The following is a 17,159-nucleotide window of genomic DNA, read 5'->3' as shown; positions in this document are numbered from 1 at the left end:
TTCACCTCAAGTTCCATTAGCTGATTTTGAGCTTTTGATCATTTCACATGCTCTTCAATGGCAGATGGAGCTTGGTCAGTAGTGTCGTCTTTTTACTCCAACATGTACAAGAAATGCTTTAAATTAAAATTTGAACATTTACAATTCTATGACGTGAAGTGGTTCAACTGCTACCGTCTGAACAAAGGCTCCAGAAGAGCTCCGAAATGAGATTGTTTGGTCAACTGCTAACAAGTTCAAGAATTAACTTTTAATTTGTTTTAAACAATTAGAGATTTTGATCCAAGGTATAAAATACACACTTCATTTATTATTTGTGTCTAAATAAAAAAAAAAACAGCACACAAGAAAATAGAAACATACTGTAGGTTTTATTTACGTTTGTCATGACGATGAATTAGAAAATGGTGCATGTGAACATAAATCACGTTGTTTCTCTCGTCCCTTCTGGTAAACCGACTGTGGTGATACACGGTGCGTGTCACCGCTAACACTGCGCAGTGACGTACAAGACGTTGGCCTAAGGCACACCTTCACAACCATCGAACACTCTAAACATGGAGGAAACGTGTGAGCCACTGGGCCAGTTCAGTCATCATGCATGATCCACTGACAGCAACATGAAGCAAGCCACAATTCACTGTGTTCAGATCTGTGGTGCCTTTTTTTTGTAAAAAAAACAATTAAAAATTAAATTAAATGTAAGACACTGATGAGTCCACACACACATTTTCCCTTTTGTCATGTTTCTACATCCACAAGTGTTATATATTTCCATTTTCTCTTTCATTACAAACATTTACAAAGATAATTATGACAGCCTTATTATTAATGAGCAGTTAAGTACATCGAGGCTAGAAATGCTGAAGCCTGTATATAAAGTCGGTGGTCCTACGCTCGTGGCTGGGTTCTCATACGGACGAGCCCAGAATACAATAAGGTGCGAAGCATCTCTCTAGGTTTTAAGGGGCTGTACAGCTTGATAGATACATCACAAATCCTTGATCAAATGCAGGCAATCAGACAATATTTGTGATCTCTAAGGTTTAGAAATAGTGCTTTTCCTGTGCCAATCTGAGGTAGACATAACAAAACCAATGCAACACAAAAAGAGACGGGTGTTCTTGGGAGCTTGCGACTGAAACGCATAAATGGCTAATTAGGTTAAGTCGGAAACAAGTCGCCTGCATCGTCGCCCCGGCTTACAGTGTCTCCGTCTGCTCCAGTCTTTAGACGATTGCACAAAAGATCTTACCAAAATTCTGTCGACAATTATAAGTTATACAAAGCAGGAATGAACTTTTACAGTGTCACCAGCTGCACACAGGTTGGACAGAGAACTGAAAGCAGCACCGACATCCCCGAAACAACACGCCAGAGAGATGGTGAGGGTCTGAGCAGCCAACGTTCAGACAGTGCACTTCTGCACACACACACACACACACACACACAGCAGGCCTAAAACACACACTCTGTTACAGCATCACACACACACACACGCGCGCACGCAAACAAGCGCACAGCTCCAGAAGTATTGTATTCAGTGCCGCTGAGTGTAGACGAGCAGCAGGAAAATAAAATTTAAAAATAAACATGCAGGCGACTGCAAAGACTGCATTAACAGTCTGCAAAAAAAGCACCACAGTTTGCAGAAATGAACACGCAAAGAGAAATGTGGCACAGCTAAAAGTGACTGTACATAAAAGCCTCTCAGATCGTCACACATGCGGTGATCAAAATAAACATGTAGGCCCCTGATTTAAAACTCAAAAGCCTCACGCTTAGAAAAATACTGAAATATGAAACAAGCTCAGGGTTTTCATCTCGTCTGTATTCCTGCTGAAGACATTCTTTGGTCATGAAATAGGCTGAATATACATCAAATCCAACAAACGCACAAACACGCTGCCGCACAAAGGAAACCTGCAGGAACCGGTTCAACGTCACGGTTGATCTCAAGTCCTGTGCACAAACCGACTGATGACTTGTTTTCTTAAAGACAGTTTGAACATTTATCAAATAAAAAAAATGACATTTGACCGTAAAATCTTCAGCTGTGATTAATCTGCTTTTGCACAACAACATGTTAACAAAAAGGATTGAGTGCTGAATTTACAATACATAATTTAAAATCACTACTTAATATTTTTAAGAAATCCTTTCCACAAAACATCAAATTAAAAGTTGAACTGATAAACTAACGAGCATTTGGTCGACTTATTTTGGGGCCAAATTAACTGCTGACTGATCTGCATTACACACATTCAATGAAAAGAATATCTGAAAAATATCCCAAAGATATTTTTGAACTCACCTTTTTTTCAATAAAAACCTGAATTTAAATTTGTTTAGCGATCAAATCGATGCAGTCGTACACAGAAAACATCATACCCAATCGTCTGATTGGGGTATTTACAGATATTTTATTTTTACAAAATATTTACCTGCATTTACCTTTGTAGGGCAGCAGTGATTCTCAACATCATCATTACAATATTTACTTCCCCCAGTCACTCCGGCAGTGTCACACTGACCTTTCACCTCCTGGCAGCTGATGCCAAACATCTTACCACGTACACACCGACCACCTTGCACTTGCTAATGAATCCAAACAACGATGGAGATGTGAATATGAACTTAAAGAGATGGATGGTGTTTAGTTCTCACTGTCTCCGCTCTCTGGCAGTCCACAGGAGTAGCAAAGGCACAAAAACAGATACAGACAAATCCCAACCAATCCCACCCAATCCCACCCCATCATGTGGCTCCGGTGTCTCTCCAGCCAAACCCTTCGGTTACTCTCCTCCACGCCAGAGCCAGAAGTCACCTGCAGGTGGGAGTCTTTGCACTGGGTCTGTCCTTAATAGTGCACATTAAATATGACAGAGACACGCCTTCTTCTGCCCGCTGAAGTAGGAGGTGGAGGGAAAAGGGGTGAGGGGTTGGGGGGGAGGTAAAGGGATGAGAGGGAAATCAGCTTTGGAGCTCCTCAAAGCACGTGTCACAGACCCGTACTGGCTTTTTCGAGGACGGTGTGAGGGCGTTCCTCGGTGAACACTCGGCGCAGAAAATGTTGCCACAGTGTCTGCAATGGTGCTGGATATATTCACAGAGGAGAAGGAGAGGGTCACATTACAAAGTGGACACTTTAAAATGTGTGTCCCGTTGCCCGTAAGCATCAATCCCCAAGACAACGTCATTCTTACCTTCCTGACGGTCACACTAAAGCCTTTCCCACAGGCCATGCAGTTCTGCACTTCGTGATCCTCGGTCCACTTCCTGGTCAAACTCTGGGACTGCTTGATCTAAAAGCAGCAACAGCAGAAGTTACAACCGGAGCGTTTCACTTTATGTTTGCGGTGACGCTATAAAGCATCCGAACAAAACCTGCTGACAATGTTTTTCTTTATACAAACAAGACGCCTCGTGTTCCAGGACCGACCTGGAGCGACTGGTTCTCTCTGCCGAGCTCCTGCATGGCTGCCGTCGTGTCGTCCACCTTCCTCCTCAGCTCCACCATCTTGGCCTGCAGCTTCTCCATCTCGCCTTCACCCTTCACACACCTGAAACACAAGCACAGAGCAACGGTGATGTGTGTGTTATTGTTCTTTGTTATAAGTTCTTTAAAAGAGTTTTATATATATATATATAGACTATATTAGTGAATTCAAAGTTGTAGGAGAGATGAGGTTGTTATATATATATATATATATATATATGACTATAAATTACCAACTATATTTTCCCTTAACCTTGTAGCAGCTGACTCAAGTCGCCACCTCTGAATACAGCCACAAGTGCTCCGAAAGGTATTAAAGCCATTCCTCACTCGCTACTTCTACATACTTCATTGAGCTTTGAGGCCAATCAAGAACATGCATTTAAGTCTTTTTATTGGAACAACGGGTCATTTCTTGGGTGGCACGTTGTTTAAAAGGAAGCAGCGTCGACTCACCTTTCCAGAAGGGCCCGTCGCTCATCCTGGTTGTTCTGGACGGTGGCCTCCAGCACGGCGATCTCTCCTCTCAGCTCATCCGTCTGCTTCTCCAGCTCGCCGACTCTCCGCTGGCTGCCCTGCCACTCTCTCTTCAGCGTGGCCACGTTTTCATTCAGAGCCGTCACCTGCACCCCCATCTTAGCTTCTGCCTCCTCCACGCGCTTCACCTGCTCTCCTCGGACCCGCTTCTCTGCCGACTTTGAGAGAAAAGCATTGATCGTGTCACAAAAAAAAGGGGATCAGAAGGGCGAGTGAATGACGTTTGATCCGCTAAGTGAGCCCACCAACTGATCCTGGACATTCTTGGTTTGTGCAAGGAGCTGCTCCTCTCTCTGGCCCTGGCTGTCCCTGGTGGCCTGGTGCTCTTTCTGCTCCTGCTCGAGGGTCTTCTGTGCCGCCTCCATCTGACCCTGCAGCTCCAGCTTCTGCTGGATCAACAGCTGCTTGGCTTCCCGCAAATCACCCAGCTCCTGAAGAGCAACAAACATATAGCTCAATGAACAATCCTTGGCTTTTAAAAAAGGACCATATAGTGTCTTTAACAAGATAAGCAGTAACTCATTTCACCCATGGGGTCAAACCTCAAAGGGCTTGAGAAGGTTTGAGCTCAGGAAGTTATTGCTTTGACAATAGCTTCGAATCAATCTGAAGACAGCTTTGAAGAACTTAAAGATCCAATGCTGGCACCAAATTGTCGACTCAAGCAAACACAGTTATGACTTTAAAGAATGTGACCCTGATGACCTGCAGTATTCCCGAGCTAAGCTGTTTACATAAGACAATAAGGCATGGGAAGCAAGTCATGTCAGCCAGAATGGGACTGAAGTTGGCGGCCATCGGCCCAGGCTCTGACACTATTACAACATGTTTCTGAGGAATATTCCAGCCTCTCTCTTCCCCTATAAAATCAAAAGAAAGACGTTTTTAGTTGCTGCTTTTCATGAAAAGACGACTGACCTTCTCGCTCTTCTCCGTTAGTGTTTTTAATTCAGAAGTCAGTCTGGTGTTACTCTTTTCCTGGACAGTCTTTGCTTTGTTCAGCTCCTCAACTTTGCTCTTCTCCTTCTCCAGTTCCTCCTTTACTTGACCCTGAGTGTGTAAGCACGATTCACAACATATGAACTTAAATCACATCAAGTCATACAAGTGTTTATTACCGTGTTGGTTAATCTGTTTGTCTGACCTGTTGCTTCTGTAGTTCCCTCAGGGTTTGCTCTTGCTGTTGCAGCTTCTGGCCTCGTTTTTCCAGCTCCTGCTCCAACGAGCCCCGGCCCTTCTGCAGGTCCTGGATCTGAGCCTCTAAACCCGTCTGATGGCTTCGGTTAGCGGCCAGCTCTTCCAGAGTCAAGTTCATCCTCTCCTCTGATGCCTACAGTCAGAACGGTCAGGAGAGTTTGTTATTTATCACAGCAAACATTTTATTCATCAGTCTGCCAGTTCAGAATCATCTACACCTCTCCCTAACCTTAATCCATCTATGTCAATTAGTTAAAAAAATGATGCAGCATCACAGCTTCTGAATGAAACACTGAACATAACCTCCTTAAATCAAGCCATGATCCGTCTCTACTCTTGCAGCATGAACCTACCTTCAGGTCTTGCCGCAGGGCAGAGACCTCAGACTCTTTGCCGTAGAAGTCGGACTGAAGCTTAGCGAGGCTTTCCTGGCTTTGCTCCGAGGCCTTCTGCAGCTCCGTCGTCCGGCTGTTCTCAGAGGCCAGCTCCTGGCCGAGCCCAGACACCTGGGCCCTCAGCTTACTCTCCTCTTCCGTCTGGAGGTGAAAGTCACATGCACGCATTCACAAACACACTTTGGGTAACACACAAATGACTCTCAATCCGCTCAAAGAATAATAAGTGTAAAAAAGCTACTTGCCTTCTTGACGTTAGCTTCTTGTAGCTCTGCCACTTGGCCCTTCAGTTTCTTTATCTCCTCCTCAAAGGACCCCTTGGCCGTCTTAAGTTGTGCCCGCAGCTTCTCCAACTCCTTCTCTTTCTCCTTCAGCGCCCCCTGAGTGTTAGAGCGCTGCTGCTCCAACGTGGTCAGCTGCACTTTCAACTCTTTCTCTGCCTGAAATGTGAAGGCACACAGCAGGTCTTTAGGTTCAAACGTACATTCAAAACAATAACGCACCATCCTCGATTGTATCAGAAGCTCACCTCTCCCATCTGCTGCAACTGCTCTTGCGATTCTTTCATTGACTTGGCGATGGCCTCGTTAACCTTAAGAAGCTCCTGTCTGGCCTTCTCATTGGACTTTTCCTGAGGATTAAGACCGATTGAGCTTGTGAATGTCCTGGTGATGTAATTAGGTGGCTATTTGTCACCCCTTGTTGCGAGACACATTTCCCTGTGTTGCTGACGTGGTCTAAACAACAGCGCACTGAACCTACCTTCTCCTCCGTGACTGACTTATGGTTCTTCCTCTCTGTGTCCAGTTGACTCCGGCTCTCCTTCAGTGCTTTATTAGCCTTTCCTAGGCTCTCCTGTGCAGAGGCAAGCTCCTTCTTCTGAGCCTCTTTCTCCTGCTGGGCCTTCTGTAGGTCTACCGTCAGGCTCTGAGCTTTCCTGTCCACTTCTGCGTGCTTCGTTTTCCCCTCCTGGATCACCTTGTCCACGTTCACCTTCAGAGCAGCTTTGTCCTGCTCGCTGCGCTCCAGCTGCTGCTGAATGTCACTCAAAGCAGCTGCTTTTTTCATCAACTCCTCTTGTAGTGTTGTAGCCCTTAACAGTGGAAAGACGTTTATATTGTGTTAAGTATGATTCATATACATATTCAATACAGTGGAGCAAACCAAAATACTCGCATGTGGTTGTGCCGTCACTAAAATACCGTTACGGAGAGTTAGTGACAGTTGGATTTACGTTTACATTTATTCTTCACTTGCAACTCTTAATCCCATTTCAATAAAGCTAATGAACTCACCCCGCTTTCTCCGTTTCCAGCGAGCGCTGCAGCTCCTTTGCTTTCCGTTTGACCTCTGACCCCTCCTTCTGCAGCTTCTGCACTTCCTGCTGCACCTGGTCCCGAGTGGCCTGCAGCTCCCCGACCTGTGACTCTAACTTCTGTTAGATTAAAACACAAGATGTCACTAGAGAACATTTTAGGCCTAAATTTGCCTTTTTTACAGTCCAACATCAGGTACTCACAATAAAGACTCGATACTAACCTTATTGAGCCCCTCCAGCTGCTCTATACGCTGCTCTGAGGCCATTAGTTTGTCTTTGCATTCCTTCAGACTGGCATCCAGCTGTGTGCACTGCTCCTGTCTCTCCTTGAGCTTTTGGGCCTGCTCCTCCAACTTCTTCTGAGCCTTATTCAGCTCCTTTACAAGATGGTGGGAGAGGGTGCGGGATACGAGAGGAGAAAAAGTGAGTCAAGTGAAGCAGGAGAAGGAAGACAACACATAAATCAGGGACTTACAACTGTTTTCAAAGTAAAGACATACTGCGGCACAACATCAGTGGCGTAAAAAAGGCGCTAACCTGCTGTTTGTCCTGCAGTGCATGCTGGGCCGTCTCCAGGTTGTTTTCCAGGTTAGCCTTCTGTGCAGCCTTGGCTGCCTCTGCAGATAGCAGCATCTCTGTCTTTGCCTTCAGCTGAAGAAAAACAGACCCACAAAAACTGTTCTTATTAAATATAAATATCATGACAATATACTGGTTTTGATCACTCCTTACAATCTGATTTTAAAGTCCATGAGTACAAACTGAAATAAATCACCTCACTATATTAAATATATATATATATATATATATATAATAAATACATACCACACGGACATGCTTGTGAAGAGGCTTACCTGAGCATCTAGCTGGGCTCCTTTCTCCTTGCTGTCTGCGTGCTGGGTGGTGAGCTCAGTGACGGAGGTCTCCAGAGTGTGGGCTCGGTCCTGGGCTGAACGCAGCAGGCTCTTCTGCTCCTGGACCTGCTTATGCAAGTTATCCTGGGCTTGCTTGTTGCTCTCCGATTGGTTCTTCAGCTTGTCCGTCAACTGTGTGACCTTTAAGACCCACACACACAGTTTTATAAGCTCAAAAATGACGAATGGTTCCCTGTACTTAGTGTTAAATAAAACGGGCCTTCCTATATAATGGGGTGGCGTGTGTCTTCTCAAATTCATACTACCGTAGTACTACAGAGAATTGACTGCAACATGAAATTGGACCTGTGTGTGTGTGTGTGTGTGTGTGTGTGTGTGTGTGTGTGTGTGTGTGTGTGTGCGTGTGTGCGTACCTGTTCTTGTAGTCCATGGTTTTTCTCTTTTAGCTGGTTGAGTACAGCCGTCTCTCCCTCACCGGCCTGGATCTTGGCACACAAGTCCTCTCTCTCAGTTTCCAGCTGGCTCACAATGTCCTTACCCTTCTGCAGCAGAGCCTCCAGATTCTGGATCTTCTGGTCCTTGTCTCCAATCTGACGCAGCACCTGCTCCAGGTCATTCTACAGCACGAGCCAGCATAGCAGAAAGATTACATGAGATATTCTGGCACAAATATGTATTTTATGTTGTGTGAGAGATATATATATATATATATATATCAAGATTTCCACACAGGCATATGTTTTTTATTTGTGAACGGACAAAATGTATAATGTAAAATATGCCACTACACACAGTGGCTTCAAGTAATAATCCAGTTACTGAAATTTCTACTATTATCAAATAATAACATTTTGCAATACAGTTACATTCAAAATCTGCATTCTGACCTGTACTATTATGGTTAAAAAAAACTTAATTTAATGAACCACATTTTTACTAACTACTACAGCTTCGTGAGTGAGCGAGCAAAAAATCAAGCTAAAAATCAAATGATGAAACTATCATCACAGTATTATCACCTGACTTGCTCTTTTGAGGTAATTTGATGACTTTGTATAAGACTATGTTACATATTATTGGAAGAAGAAGAAACTCTCTCCAATGTGTGTTAACGGAAGGATTTTCTTGTGAACAGTACCTGAGCCTCGCGGAGTTTGCCATTTGTGTTTTGCTGCAGCGCCTGCAGCTCCTGGTGCTGCTGCTTGGCTTTCTCCAGCTGGTGTTGCACATCTGTATTCTTACTGGCACTCTCCTTCGACTGCAGAAGCAAAACACAGTCATTTCGTGCATCGTGAGGTTTCTGTACATCACTCTGCAACGGTTTCAGAAATGCGTTAGGTTTAAATCTTGATTTGTTTATCTTTAGAAGATAATTTAATATAATCTCTAATCCTTGTGTTTTAATCACTCTGCTTCTCAGTTTTAACCTTAATAAATAAATCTATTCTAAACTACATACAAATACATTGTATCTTACGATAATAATTAAACGTCATTATTTATGTACAGATGTTCTGTCTGATCTATCACAATATTTCACTTCCCTTTCCTCTGATGCCTACCTGTTCTTCTGCACGGGACAGTTTGAGCTGTAGGTCGGCGGCCTGCTGCTCGCGGTCTTTTAGTTTCTCCCCAGAAAGCTGCCTCTGTTCTTTAAGACGACCTTGCACCTCGCCCAGCTGTCTCTCTGCCTCCAGCAGTTTGGCATGCAGCTAGGAAGAGCACATGGAAGGGGGGGGGGGGTTAAGTAGGAAGGCGCAGGATGACAACACTAATAGCAAGAAATACAGCAGATTCTGTCTGGAATCCTATTTGACTTTGCTTTTTTTAACACTTTACTGCGTGCCCTCTGTGTGTGATCGTTGTCCAGCCCACTCACCTGACTGATCTCAGTCTGCTGCTGAGCTCCTTGGTTGTCCTTTTCTTCCCTTTGCAGTTCCAACTGTTTCCTCTCCACCTTCAGCTCTGCATGCTTCACCTCCAGCTCCGTGATCTCATTCTTCAACTTTGTCACCTCCTCAACCCTCTCTCCGAGCTCCGTCTGGGCCTTCGTCAGGGAGGCTTCGGACCCTGTGGCCCGAGCCTGGAGCTCTTGCACCTCCAGCTCCCTCTCTCTCAGGCTGCCTTGAGCTCCCTTCTTGGCAGCCTTCTCAGCTCCCAGACGCTCCTCCAGTTCCTGGTACTCTTTCTCCTTACGTGCAAGCTTTTCAGACAGGCTCTGTGAGAACAGGAGAGGATAACATTAGGTAGATTGCCCAGAAGTTTGGGAATTATTGGAGTGATAGATGTCCCAGTGTAGGAAGGAAAGCCAGGGAGCAAATAAATGAAAGCGAAACCATAAACTCTAGCAAGTGAAATCATTGTTTTCAAACTGTTGTCTCATTTGTCTCCTCTACATTAAAACAGTTGGTGTGATAGGAGCTGCAACAAGACACAAACAACTACGCTATGGAAAAGAACGGTCAGCTGTCAAGAGTAATGTGAGGTGTGGCATTTCTATGGAAAGGTTTATGACACAGGACTTGAAATACCGTGGTATGTGAACAGCACTGGCCCTGGTTTAAGCTCTGGCAGTAAACTTCAAAACATGGTGATAACATACATAATGTTGTTAATAGCGGAGCGTGCTGCTAACTAGGGAGTGTGACAGGGAACCCGGACTTCACAATAAACCTCTGCAAGCCACCACAGCAGCTGGCCATCATTAACAACCGTCTGCAGACACTTTATCCCCTCATCCCTCTCGTGTCATTGTCATAGCTCCCTGCTCGGTCTCTCCTCTCTAACCCTGGAGTTACAGACCAATGAAAACCCCTGTTTGTCGTTCACCTGTCTGTTCTTAGTCCTAATCCTCGGTGTCTCACTGTCTGCTCCGTCACCTTGGTCTCTATTCCCATGAGATAAGTATCGGTATCAGATCTCAGGGTATCCTGTTGTGAGGAGAAGCTCGGGGGGGGGGGGGGGGGGGGGGGGGGCGCGGGGGGCGGACTGTAATCCTCCTCTTACCCGGAAACCTACTTGGCAGAGACGCCATTGACAAGCCTGATGTGGAAGGATTCAATCTCTGGCAGGAACCCTTCGCCTCCATTGCGCCAGTACAGTTACCTGTGATTGTATTTCCCCCCCCCAAGAGACCGAGCTGGCATGGCAGAGATCCCCCTCTGCTGGTTTAATTATAGAGCTGCATGTGGTTTTTGCATCAACATGTCTGGGTTGCCAAAAAAGAGCTGGTGACAGCAGGGCATTGTGATGGGGCCTGATGCCGGGCAACAGAGGAAGGTTTACAGAAACTGAGATGGTGTGCTCTGTACTTGAGGGGCGGCGGGCAAGGCTTATTGACATTTCTGAAGTAAAAGTAAATCATACACATGGCAGATACTCCAGCAGACATGTTTGCGCCTGCAGTAATCTGCTTCATGTCTGCGTCATATGACTATAATAACTGTAGCTGTTGGTGTGTGTGTGTGTGTGTGTGTGTGTGTGTGTGTGTGTGTGTGTGTGTGTGTGGGTGTCTGTGTGTGGGTGTGTGTGTGTGTGTGGTACCTGGCTTTGCTGCTGCAAATTATTCAGATTGCTCTGCAGCTGGTGGATCTGTTGTGTGTAGACAGCTGCTTCCTGTGGACCCTTTTCCAGCTCTGCTTTTAGTTGGGATATGGTCTTCTGCAATACAATAGACACACATGTTACACTCTTTTTGCAAACCATTGAGTGGACATTCAAAGAAGTGAAGCACCACTGTGAAGGAATGTCATAAGAGAAGACAACAAACCCAATATGGATGAGTAACAACAAGGATTAAAATGCACAAAAATGCAACAAAGGAGGTGTAACACACGGTGAAAACAAAGAAAAATAAAAGAATTTGAGTAACTCAAAAAGATAAGATCAGCGTTTGGGGCCAACTTTAAACATGTTTTACCTCCAGTTTACGAATCTTGAAGAAAGAGTGAGTGTTGTGTGGAGGGATACAGTGAGTGAGGAGCAAAAGAAGAAGGGGCGGGAAAGAGAGACGCGTACAAAGGTGAGGCACAAAACAACCGCAAACGTCCGATCTGCAACTCAGAGCCAGATGCTACTGGGACGGGAGATTAAATAATCAAATCCACAAACATTTACCACACATAATTGTGCCAACACCGTGCTGCGGCAGCATTACGCAGAGCATTTTATTCAAAAAAAGGGGTTTGTGTTTTCGTATACTGTTGCAGGTGATGCATGAACCTGAATTCAACGTTAACTGTCGTGTTATGTTGACATGTCGCTGGCCAACCTAGAGACTGACTGCTGACCGCAAAAATGCCAACATGTTCATGAATTGCAACTACAGTTTCAGACTGTAGCCACTTGTCATTTATTATCTTAGGAGCTATTACATGATTAAAAACAGAGTTTTCAAATAAATTCAGAATGTGGTTCCTCAATTATAAAAGCATGAAAACTATCTCTTGAGATAATTTGTTAAATAAAGATAAAGGTTCGGCACCTGGAGTTCCCTATAAATGTTTCCATCCTTGTGGGAACAAAATGCAGGCGATAAATCTGAATTATTTATCAGGCATTAATTAGTGAGAAATAGGCACAAAGCCACCTGGTATGGCATACTTAAAGTACGTCAGTTATTTCAGAGCTAGTTCTGAATATGAATCTTACAACTACAGTTGGGGGGCCTGAGTAATGACGGTATTCATTTTAAAGAACTGTATTTCACATCAATACTACAATCGTACTATGCAAACTGTGGGAATCAGTGTGCAGGTTTATGTGCTTGGGTAGAATTTAGGGTGGAAGAGTGGCAACTTATGTTGCAAAAAAACAAGTTAAAAGTGAGAATCTGCAGAAGTACATTTCAGTACCGCGGGTGATTTGGTTCCCTCACCTCTGAGGTAGTGTAGTTAGCCTTCAGCTGCTCGTAGTGGGATTTGAGGCGTTCGGACTCTTCTTCCCTCTCACGGGTCATACTGTCCATCAGTGTCTGGACCTGCACCAGCTCCTTCTGCAGCACCTCCACATCCTCCACTCCCGGCCGCTGCAGCTAGGGGGCAGAACAGAGACACCGTGTTAAAGCCGGGAGAACGGTGGGAACAACAGGATCTTTGGTATCAAAAATCTGTCAAAACTAGATTCTTAGTAATAGTCTCCTTGAAGCTCCAGAACCAAACCTATTTTTGTAGGACGCCCCTAAGCCACTCTGAATAGCAACAAAACAAATACAGACAGAACATAAAAGTGTGATGATGAGGGTAACAATGATGAAGGGGTTGTCTGAGTCAGATCTGCTTGGATTCTTCCAACACAGCTTTGTGCCAAAAGGATTTCATTATGTCGATTCAACGTTACTCTCTCAAACAAAAGCACAGCATTCATGAAAGCTCTCCACAAAGTGTTAAGTATGACTCAAGCCGAGTGAGAAGAGAATGAATACTTAATGGAAACTAAGTGTACGCTGTACCAGTTCTGTTTGGAGTCCCTCGTTCTCCTGCTTCTCCTTCTGGAGCTGTTCGGTCAGTTTGCCCAGCCTCTGGTCAGCAGCCTCCCTCAGGCTCTTCTCCTCATCATAGCGGGACTTTAAGTCTGTCAAATTCAACGATTCAAAATATTTAATCATATCCACATTTTAAAAAAAACAAACACCAATACCTCACTTGTTCACATCATCCAACTGATTTCAGGAAAACATTACCGGTGTAAAATGGAAGAGCCATGCCGTTAGTCCACAAACGTTGAAGGAACAACTTATGCAAAGTGTGTTTAAGACAAAACACACTGGATAGATTGAGCTTAATAGTGGTTTAGTACAAGAGTACTTTAGTGTTGTAAAATGATGCAGACCCACAGACACAGGCCTCCCAGTATCCTGGCGCCACACTGACCTACTATCTCTGTGGCCAGCTGGGCAGCCTTCTGCTCAAACAGGTCTTTCATCTGCTTGATGTTGAACTTTTCTGTCTCTGCTTCATTCAACTTCTTTTCAAGGGCTGAGAAAAAGAGCACCACATATTAGCGATCGATGTTTGGCATCTTTTTCCACAGTTCTCTCTTGAGTATAATGTTCCCTACCTGAATCCTCTGAGGTCACCTGTCCATCATTCTGTGGAAAGGAGGAAAAAGAGAGAAACATGTACAGTAAGAGTAAGCAATGCCATCATGTTTTATCAAGCAGTTTCATATTCAGAAGATTTCATTTGGAAATATATTAAACATCTTGAAGGAATTACTTGCTTCAGTTGTCCTTGGACTTTGTCTAACTCCTTCTTGAGCTCTTCAGAGAACCACTTTTCCTCCTAATCAGGTGAAAACAGAGACTAAAGTATTTGTATGAACCGACCACTTGTAGACCTCTGTTGGGTTCAGAACCTCCACTTTACCTTGAGAGAAACATGCAAGTCCTGAACTTCTTGCCGCAGCATTGTAAGGTCTTCCCTAGAAAAGGAGGAAATAGCACATTCACAAAAATACACAAACAAAAAATTCTGTCACCATAAAGGTCAGACTCATTGTCGTAAATGAAGTCTCACCGAGTGGGGGCCATATGAGTGGGCAGGTCTCCGGTGTCATGGAACAGCTCATAGTGCTTAAACAGCTCCTCTGCAGAGTTGTGAGACTTCATACACTGAGGACAGATGAAGCCCTGAACACAGAAACACACCGTAGGAATCAACCAATCGATAATAACTTGGGATCTGCTTCATGGGGATAAAAACAAATGCTAGAAAAGTCGTGTGTCCGTTCACGTTACCTCAGACGTCTGATCGTGGTTGAGGTCTGTGCTGGGCTGCTCTGACTCTGCATTCTGGGAGCCTCCCTTCCCAGGAGTCTGAAGAGCAGAAAATAGATCAAATGAATCTGAAGGTATGACAGCACTCTAGCATTACAAGCCTTAAACAAATGTAGTAATAAATAGCTCTACCCTGGATTGTTGTCGTATTCTCTTTTTGAAAGCATAAATATTTTAGACAGTCATATCAAGATAAACAACACTGTATAGTATGTGGTGACACCAGCTCCTCCAGTTGCTGTATGATGTCTATAAAAAGTACTATACTGCTGAAGCTTTGTCATGTTGCGCGGAGATTGTAAGTGAGCAGCAGTTTTCAAGTCTAGACACAAATTCCCCATTGGATTGAGGCCGACTCTGATTTAGCCACTCCACGACACTAACGTTATTGTTTTGCAACTGCTAGATTTCCGTGTAATTCATTTTTCCCTCTGCCGTCACAACCCAGCCTCCAGCAGAGCAGCATCCCGACAGCACGATGCTGCCACCGCCACGCTTTACGGTTGGGATGGTGTGGATCTGGTGACGTATGGTACTTGGCACCAATGGTATAATGGTATGATGGCCAAATGCTCCACTAAGATCCCATGAGCATAGAATTGTTTCAAAGTCTGCCAAGACTTCGGGCAAACAATAGCCCAGATGACATATAAGGTTGTTGTTTTTCCAACAACCACAAGGCTGCAACTGGTGAAGCCCCTCAGCAAAAGTATGCGCAGTGTCTCCCATCTGTGTGTCCACGGGTCTCCTTTAATAACGATCTTCTGTCAGAGAGGCTGCTTGTATCCTTCACCTGACCTCCCTTGTGACTTTCTTATAACATTATTGCAAAAGGTTTACAAAGTTCCTTTTTTGCAAGGACATTGACTCACCAGCTACCGGGCCTTCCGGTGTAGCGGTAGTGCCCCTGAACACCCCTTTGAAGGCAGGCTAAGCTTTTTATATTTAACAACCTTAGAACTCACACAAAAAAACAGAACTACACTTACATACCAAAAATAACCCAATGTATTTAACACGGGTCTTGTGCTTAAATGATAACTACCTAATACACAATTGAGCACAGAGTTTAAAACATGTTTAAATCTCCATCAACACGGTCAAAATGAACAAACTCTGGTCATAGTTTATAGCTCCAACATAATACAGTACCAATTAATTGTTATAATCTTGTTTGTCTACCATATTTTACTGTACATTTTACGGTTTCTATTTTTAAATTATGTCTTGATTGTTGTGCTGTGTTCATTGTTTATTATGCACCAGTCACCAAGTCAAAGTCCTCGTATGTGTAACGTACTTGGCAATAAACGGTTGTGATTCTGATTCTTGGCAATTTAATATATAATGAATGACATAATAAAATGTTAACAGATGTTGTAAACCAATTCAGTGGTTCACTAACATATAGAGGACAGACCATCCGATTGTTTCCTATAATAACCCGTAAAAACGTAGCTTATGTGTTGTCAACTACACCGTTTTAATAATGAACAAGCTTCTACTGTCGGTTTATATGAAGAGGAAAGAAACAAAACAGTGATTTCTTAACATGAAATGTTTTATTCTGTGTTTCTTCCTAAACGTTTGCAATAAATCCCTTGGAGGTCTGACAGTCCACGACCTAAATACATGTTGTAAAATGGATTTTCCTGGTTACAAGGCCGGAACTTCAAAGTGTACACAATGATTCAGTTAACGTTAGCAATGCACTGTGGTTAATGTAGTTCTACAACTAGCTAAGTAGCTAACCTCTTACTCCCACATGAAGGCTAACTGTAGTGACAAGCTGGTATCCAAAACAACAATGTCACCATTCACATTAGCATAAGCTTAATTTACGTTAATTAAAACGAATGTTTCTTTTTTGTTTTCATGATGCGGTAAACCAAGTGACACGGGACTTCCCAATAGTCAATCTGTGGCTAACGTCAGCGTTAGCATGTGATGAGTGGACGATGAATTAACCTGCTATGACATAGCTAGCTAACAGGAAACATGAAAATAAAATGATTCAGTGACCAATAACGTTAGCTAGCTCCGTTATGCCTCGATTAACCCTGGAGAGTATGACACGTTGGCTAATAGTTCGCTGCTGCATTACAAAGGTACTAGCTTGCGACATCCCTGTCAGGAGTAACGTTAGCATTAGAACCAAGTTAGCATTTGATGGCTAGCTGTATCAACCCCAACAGAAGGAGCGCTTGATATGCTCATTCCGATCTGACGGTGTGGCGGGGTCTTTTCCAATCGAGGAACTCCCGTTGGGAAAAAATAAAAACCCCGCCCACCTACTACACACTGTGTTTTAAAACGTGCGTCCCCACCATGAAAACAGACAAGGATAGGCCTGTGTCTCCCAAGGAAAACGACTCGACTTTAACGAAACAAAAGCGACACGGTTGACTTTGTTGAACCAGACGCTTACCATTTGAAGTATCCGTCTGAGCATGGCCTCGTCTTTGTTTTTCCCGACACAAAATCCAATCAGTTTTCGAAATGCAAAGTTTACGTCGCTGTACAACGAACACCTGACCGAGCTCCGACAGCAGCGGCGAATGGG

General features: G+C 44.1%; 1 protein-coding gene across 1 annotated transcript; it reads right to left on the bottom strand.

The window, feature by feature from the left end:
• Window positions 1–352: 352 nt before the first annotated feature.
• Window positions 353–17,137, bottom strand: eea1 (early endosome antigen 1). The gene is made up of 29 exons (XM_079162889.1): window positions 17,025–17,137; window positions 14,558–14,635; window positions 14,337–14,449; window positions 14,187–14,241; window positions 14,037–14,102; window positions 13,879–13,909; window positions 13,692–13,796; window positions 13,271–13,392; window positions 12,698–12,853; window positions 11,365–11,481; window positions 9,701–10,039; window positions 9,384–9,533; window positions 8,960–9,079; window positions 8,235–8,438; window positions 7,801–8,001; window positions 7,484–7,597; window positions 7,168–7,323; window positions 6,924–7,063; window positions 6,391–6,721; window positions 6,158–6,259; window positions 5,874–6,068; window positions 5,587–5,769; window positions 5,181–5,366; window positions 4,955–5,086; window positions 4,282–4,467; window positions 3,956–4,194; window positions 3,443–3,563; window positions 3,207–3,305; window positions 353–3,096 (listed from the first exon to the last, which is right to left on the bottom strand). Exons 1-29 carry the CDS (start codon window positions 17,046–17,048, stop codon window positions 2,974–2,976), a joined length of 4,188 nt encoding a protein of 1,395 aa, XP_079019015.1. The 5' UTR covers window positions 17,049–17,137; the 3' UTR covers window positions 353–2,973.
• Window positions 17,138–17,159: the final 22 nt, after the last annotated feature.

This window comes from Pholis gunnellus (genome assembly GCF_910591455.1).
Source record: "Pholis gunnellus genome assembly, chromosome: 7".
Classification (NCBI taxonomy): domain Eukaryota; kingdom Metazoa; phylum Chordata; class Actinopteri; order Perciformes; family Pholidae; genus Pholis; species Pholis gunnellus.
Note: the sequence above shows the minus strand (reverse complement) of the source record. Positions and strands in the feature narration are given on the sequence as shown.